Genomic DNA, 7,603 nt, shown 5'->3' with positions numbered 1-7,603 from the left:
GTGTACCTGACGTGTGACGTAGATCACTTGCTGACCCAATTCGTAGAAAACTAACGTGTAGTACATATCGACATATGGCTTGCTTCTTCGTTGCGGCTTGTTTGCAGTTGGTTTGTAATAAATAAAATACTAACTTGTGAACAGTGTTGGAATCTGACTAGCTTTCGCTCGTCAGATACCAAAACTGTTCACTCGTTTCATAAAAATGGTATGACAGGCAAACTCGCTTAGTAGTAGTAGTAGTAGTAGTAGTAATAGTAGCAGCAGCAGCAGCAGCAGCAGCAGTAGCAGTAGTAGTAATAGTAGTAGTAGTAGTAGTAGTAGTAGTAGTAGTAGTAGTAGTAGTAGTAGTAGTAGTAGTAGTAGTAGTAGCAGCAGTAGCAGTAGTAGTAATAGTAGTAGTAGTAGTGTGTGTATATCATTTGATATCAATACAGTGTATATTATATTATTATTAACAACATTAATATATTGTTCCATAGGCTGGCAGACCAGTAGAAATTGTGGCAGGCTATTACATTTTAATTGGTTCTGGTCCTGCGGGATAGTGAATTATTTTTCATTTCTGCACCTGTAATAATTTACAAAAGAGTATTTTATATTTATAATTCCAAATGCGTTCCATTAATCGAGATAAAATCACCTTTTTGTTTGTGGCTCGTGTGAGCAAAAATTACAAATATTAGAGAATCAATTAATTTTATTTTGTGTAAAAAGTGTTGGTACATGTTGGTTCTTTCAATGAATGCAATGGTAATATGTTGCCCATTCTTGAGAGATAAAACACCTTTTGTCCAGAATATTTAATGTGCGATGTCAGAATAATAGATGATTTAATTAGTATTTTATAGAAAGGTTTGCTTCCCGATTTGTCCTTTAAAAGGATTTAATTGCTTTTATGTTTACTTAAATTTAATGTTTGGTTTATTTTAATTAATTGTTTCATGTATAAAATATTTGACTACCATTAATAAATATGTACATTCTAAAAGATTCAAATATGTTATATTTTCCTTTAAAAGTTCGCGTATCTTGCTTTGTCGTTATATAATCTTGTATAAATATTATGCTCTTTTTAATATAGTGTTAATAAATTATGGCTTTTTTGTCTATTAATATATTGTTATTATACCAAATATTATAATTTGATACGTCATCTTTATTACATGTGAGTTTATGTTGAAATATAAGACATCTATTCAGTACACATTCCCAGAGAAACGTTTTTGGATTCATTTTCTAGATTTGAATAAAATAATAAACGTATATTATTAACTGCTTAGTTGTTAAGCATCTTACATAATGAAATATAGTTATCCATTTGGAGTGTCAGAAAAAGTATTATTATCCATCTCAATTTCAGTGCTCCGCAAGGCTTAATGGGTAGGTGTAAACCACTTGCACCGACCAGTGATCCATAACTGGTTCAACAAAGGCCATGGTTTGTGCTATCCTGCCTGTGGGAAGCGCAAATAAAAGATCCCTTGCTGCCTGTCGTAAAAGAGTAGCCCATGTGACGACAGCGGAGCAATTACCCCACTAGTGCTGGGGAAAAACCTCAAATTCGGGCAAATATGATACAAATATTCGGGCAAAATGCGCTAACCTGAGACCTTTTTACCATGTATTACCATCATTCTACCCTCAAAATTAGCTGTAATCCATGTAAAAATGCGTAGTGATTCGTTTGCAACCCTACATAGCTGTTGGCAGTAATCCTACTGTGAATAAATGTTGTTATCCAGATTCGGGTTGACCGAATTGCATCAATTCAAGCATACACTACTGCGAAACTGGAATCGCTCTATTCATTATTCATGCCGTCCACATTTAATATTATTCCGAACCGGTCTTTTTAGGAGACTTTCAAATGTCCAGACGCCTCCTTTTAATAATTGTAACTGAATTTGCACGTACGTTCTGTGTAAGTGTTATATATACATTTTCGTCAGTTGGGAGTTTTACCAGATAGCACAAGGTAAGTTACCGTTAATAGTTTTTAAGCCTGAATAACTTAGGAAAGGGCTTCGTAAGTTGGATAGCCTGTTCCCAATCCTTTTGTGTGTGCATATATATATATACATATATATATATATATATATATATATATATAAACACACACATTGTATACTAATTTGTTTACTGTTATACATTGACACATTCACCAAAACATTACGAACAATCTTTAGAATTTCAAATAACACTTTTTTTTAGTTTAGCACAGAAACTACGTTAAAGAAAAACTAATGGAAGTAATATATGTCCTACGTCCAGCCACTGGGGACAGGATGGACGTGCCTGAACCTATGATGGATATACGTAAATATAGTTACATGGAGTTAGAATTATTATTTTAATAATTAACTAAACAGTTTCTGGTGTATTTTACTCAAATCTGCTGTAGACAAGGACTGGTTGTTGAAAATTCTGAGACACATTTCATGATCTCTAATATCAGACCATCCTCCATAATGAGCAACCCTCACAGACATCGCTGTAAAGCGGTGAGGAATATCCACGACTTCGGGAAATAGATAGTTTCTATTGCGACTTAACACTCGTAGCACATAATGCAAAACATCGGTCGTTTTACAAGACCGTTTCTGATTGAATCCCTTGCAAACGCCTAAATGGAAGACTCTACTACCTAGAGGTTTTAAAATTTTCAAACCACCTGGGATGCACATGGCGGTCACGTGCATCATCGACGAGACAAAATGATTTCGCACATTGTTTTAACAGCTTCCAGAAGTCTTTCCTGAAGGCCATTCCTCTCCCGACTCCTATGTACCAACGACCTTTCCTCGCGGCGCCTGACTTATATCCATAGAATGAAAAGCCAGAGTAGTGACCCATGATATACATTTTACACTCAGGACAGTCAATCTGGCCCTGGCGATCCAGTGTTCTCAAGTAGTGTATCGTGTCCTCTGCCAGATAGTAATCGTCTTCTATTCGAAATATTAATCCTTTGAAATGTCTTAGCAAGGAACAGTTCTCGAAAATGAACTGAAGCTTCCACACCCAGTGATGTTTCATCTGCGTGAACGGGGCTTCTCGGTAATGTCCGTAAGAATCTTGATATTCGGCGTTGTTACACTTTTGTTTCCGGGCCACTTCATTTCTAAAATTCCGCGGACAATCGCTAGGGTCAGTACCCGGAAATTGACTGTTATATACCTGAATTGCATATGGGTAAAATATCTGCATATAGGGACAGAAATCTATCTTGTCTATGACATCAAAAACATCCTGGGAGTAGAAATCATGACTGAATATTACTAACGTTTCGTTGATGTGTCTCATTCTACGAAAGGAGTCAATCAGCATCTGTAGCTGATCCGGGCGATTGTGGACCTGAACAAGAATAACAATACTTTCAGCCGTCAGCCTCGGTTTGAAGTTTAGCTCATTGTGGATGAATCCTCGATGGTTAAGGAACTCTACATCCCGTCGAAATGTCTCCACGTCTTTCCAGTTAGGGATAAAAGGCGTACCATTGTGATTTGATTTCGATTCCTGAGAATGTTTCTTTACTTCATCCTGAACTAGATTAACAATACTTTGAGCCGTTAACCTCGGTTTGAATTTGCTTTCATTGTGGATGGAACCTTGACGGTTAAGAAACTCTACTACATCCCTACGAAACGTCCCCAAGTTTTCCAGTTTGGGATAAAAGGCGCACCATTCCGACGTTCTGTCGACTCTTGAGAATTACCATTTATGTCTTTCTTCGTATACACATATTGAAGAAATTGAGCTAACCGAGTGATTGCTTGGTTATCTCTTTGGGGCAGTTCATCTTGACGAGCCTTATTCTGGAGTGAAATGTTTATGTATAAATAGAGTAGTAGATAAAATAGTAAAAATAATATCGCCTTTTTAAATGAAAGTCTCATCTTTCTTAGATCTTTTTTTTTTCTTCTTTCTTTCTTTCTCTCTCTCTTTTTTTTGCGGGGGGAGGGGGGTAGGAGAGAGGTGTTTTAAGGTGTTTTTGTTGTTCTTTTTTGGTGTTGTTTTTGTGTTTTGGGGGATTATTTTTTGTGTGTTTTGGGGGATTATATATTTATTTTATTTTTTTGCGGGGGGGGGGGGGGTGTTTGGGTTTGGGGGGTTTGGGAGGAGGAGGGGGATAATTATTTTTGTTACTATGTGTTTTTCGCGTCAGTTATTGAGCAAAAATATTCAGTTTACAAAATAAATTATCTCTAAACGTATTCAGAATCGTTTTGTGTTTGTTTTTTTTTGTAATTTTACATATTATCTAAATCATATACGGTTTCGAAATGTTTGTAATTTTATTATCTGAACAATGTAGTTTTAAATTGGTGATTATGCTGCAATCTTGAACTAATTTATTAATCCCTGATAATGCTATAATCTTCAAATGCTTTCTTAATTCGTTGTAATGTTGCTTCCTCCAAATGACTTTGTATTTCGTTTTAGTGCTCTGGACATTCGAAGGCACCTTCTTGGGTTGTTGTTTTTCTGCAAATGATTTCGAGGTAATTTTCGTGAAAATGTATTCTCTGTAGCAGTAGCCGGATTTTCGTTGTTACATAATTTCATTTAAATCTGTAATAATAAAAGAATAAACATTTACAATATGATTGTCACTTTCCGGCTTGTCAAAAATAATCACTGGCGAGATACCTAAAGAAAAAATGTACAATTGTTTGGCATAGTAACAGTTGTAAATATCACTTTGTATTTTGACGTATATACATCAGTCAACACCTAAAATGGATTGAGAAATAAAGAGAAGAAATTTCAATTACCGTATTTAACATTAAAATGACGGATAAACTGTGTAGATTATCTATTTGCTACCTATATAATATATAATATGATAATGATATGTCGAGGACTAAACATAATATGCTAACTTTTATTAGTTATACTTATTAACTCGTTCACATACCTACGTTCAAACTAGGTAATGTAGGCTGTACTTGGGCCATTGTAAAACATAAGGGACAAATTAACTGAGTCTGAGGGTTTGGTGGAAATCGATATGAAAGTGAATTGTGACACGTTAAAAATGACACACGAAAAGAGAACTCCTATGGAAATTAAGTCTTGTGAAAGTGAATTGTGAAATGTTACAAATGACACACAAAAAGTGAACTCCTATTAAAACCCAGCCTTTTGAAAGTAAATTGTGAAATGTTAAAAATGACACACGGAAGGTGAATGCCTATGGCAATCCAGCCTTATGGAAGTGAATTGTGAAACGTTAAACATAACACACAAAAAAGAACTCCTATGGAAATCCAGCCTTATGAAAGTGAAGTGTGAAGCGTTAAAAATGACACACAAAAAGAGAACTCCTATGGAAATCCAGCCTTATGTAAGTGAATTGTGACAAGTTAAACATGAGACACGAAAAGAGGACTCCTATGGAAACACAGCCTTGTATAAGAGAATTGTGAAATGTTAAAAATGACACACGGAAGGTGAATGTCTGTGGAAATACAGCCATATCAAACTGAAATGTGAAACATTAAAAATGATTCAAAAAAAGTTAACTATGGAAACCCAGCCTTACGAAAAAAAAAAAAAGTTTTATTTAATGACGCACTCAACACATTTTATTTACGGTTATATGGCGTCAGACATATGGTTAAGGACCACACAGATTTTGAGAGGAAACCCGCTGTCGCCACTACATGGGTTACTCTTTCCGATTAGCAGCAAGGGATCTTTTATTTGCGCTTCCCACAGACAGGATAGCACAAACCATGGCCTTTGTTGAACCAGTTATGGATCACTGGTCGGTGCAAGTGGTTTACACCTACCCACTGATCCATGCGGAGCACTCACTCAGGAGTTGGAGTCGGTATCTGAGTTAAAAATGCCATGCCTCGACTGGGATTCGAACCCAGTACCTACCAGCCTGTAGACCGATGGCCTAACCACGACGCCACCGAGGCCGGTCGTTTTGTATAATTATCATCATGTAGTAAACTTGCATTAAAGGGACATTCCTGAGGTTGCTGTACTTTTTAAGATGTTATCGACTAGAAGAAACATTTAATTACATATCAAATATATATGTTTGCTTAAAATATTAGTGGCTGTATGTTACACGTGTCTCTGGTCGTTCTAATATTTGAAATATACTCTTCAAAAAGTAGGGGAATCTGAAATATTAATGTTATACGTTTGGGCCAAAGACATCCTAGTAAAGAACATTCAGGTCTGTTTATCAACTCACCGAAACACATTCCATAGTTTGCACATGCATCACGTGCGTGGGGTGTCATTATCGATTTTGACAATTTCCAGGAAAGTCTATTAATCACTGTGGAACATTATTTCTGCCAATCTGTTTCATTCTGTTGATCATACGGTTGTTATTGTTTTGTTTTTAGTTATTTTTATTGTTGGAATTTGCAATTTACTGATAAACAAACGTCAACTTTTAAAGTTCACTTCTGACACCTATCTTCCTTCAAGATCTTTGGTGGTCAACAAACCTACTGTAATACTGAACTACTGGTTGTAATGTTTGCCCAATTAATTACGAATTATCATATAACCATTCCCCACAGCTAATATGACTTACAATTTTGGCATTTGTAAAATTTCATTTTATTTCTTAATTATTTTTTGTTCGTAGGTACGAAATTATTTGAAGACAAAATCCAGTTTGGGCTTCTTACAAATATTAACATGACCAGAAACATATTGAATATACAGACACTGATATCCTAAACAAGAAAATATATTTAATATGTAAGTTTAATCGTAGAAATATTTTATTAGTCGGAAACATCTTAATGCAGCAAACTCAGGAATGTCCCTTTAAGAGTCCAGCATCGTGGTCCTCGTTGTGTCTCACTGAACGAAACTTGTAATTATATAATGGAATGGTCATATTTGTAACATATCTATACAGGATCTTCGGCCCGAAGATTAAGTTAGAGTTGATTAGAATTAAAAAGAAGAAAACATATTAAAAATATATTACAATTCGCCACTTTATTACAAAACGACACTTAAAAAATGTACATGTGGGTCGTTTTGTAATAAACTGAAATAATTCCGCTTATTTTGTTAAAATTGATAAAAGTTGGAATGGAAATTTGTTGCCTATGTCCTGTTGAGGATTGACAGTGATTTTGACATGTTAATAAGCAAAATAACATATCAAAAAATGAAGTTTATTACAAAACGGTACTTTAACACTATTGCTCCAAAAACGCACTTGACGCAATTACAACAATATGTGGATCGACTAAGTAATGAAAACATATGCCAAATTTGGTCTGGTGGTACATATTTCGGTCTCAAGATTAATTTAGAGTAGATTAGAATTAAATAATAAAAAAATATTACAATTGGCCACCTTATAACAAAACGACTCTACAAGGCATTTAAAAATCCATCAACATGAATCGTATAGCGTATTTTCACGGCACTTTAAAATTCGGTGGTTGGGGTGTGCACCACTGTCACCCTCCCCTAGATCCGGTCCTGTAGACAATGACCAATACAGACGACGTCCGAAAGGCGCGTCCAGATTGGTTACCCACTGACCTATATCCCGCTCCGCGTGAATGATTTCAAGAAAAACAAACATGATTTATTTTTTTGATCA

The 7,603-nt window shown here is 35.4% G+C and overlaps 2 protein-coding genes across 4 annotated transcripts in view; both read right to left on the bottom strand.

The window, feature by feature from the left end:
• Nucleotides 1-2,643: 2,643 nt before the first annotated feature.
• On the bottom strand, nt 2,644-6,180 carry LOC121387207 (alpha-1,6-mannosyl-glycoprotein 2-beta-N-acetylglucosaminyltransferase-like). The gene is made up of 2 exons (XM_041518233.1): nt 6,164-6,180; nt 2,644-3,706 (listed from the first exon to the last, which is right to left on the bottom strand). Exons 1-2 carry the CDS (start codon nt 6,178-6,180, stop codon nt 2,644-2,646), a joined length of 1,080 nt encoding a protein of 359 aa, XP_041374167.1.
• The window catches only part of LOC121387805 (alpha-1,6-mannosyl-glycoprotein 2-beta-N-acetylglucosaminyltransferase-like), a 28,467-nt gene continuing 24,979 nt past the window's right edge, over nt 4,116-7,603 (bottom strand). For all 3 annotated transcript variants that reach the window (XR_005959885.1, XR_005959883.1, XR_005959884.1), the window contains one exon: nt 4,116-4,575. The gene's annotated coding sequence lies outside the window, so the exon portion shown is untranslated. The remainder of the gene's footprint in view (nt 4,576-7,603) is intronic.

This window comes from Gigantopelta aegis, chromosome 13 (assembly GCF_016097555.1).
Source record: "Gigantopelta aegis isolate Gae_Host chromosome 13, Gae_host_genome, whole genome shotgun sequence".
NCBI lineage: Eukaryota > Metazoa > Mollusca > Gastropoda > Neomphalida > Peltospiridae > Gigantopelta > Gigantopelta aegis.
Note: the sequence above shows the minus strand (reverse complement) of the source record. Positions and strands in the feature narration are given on the sequence as shown.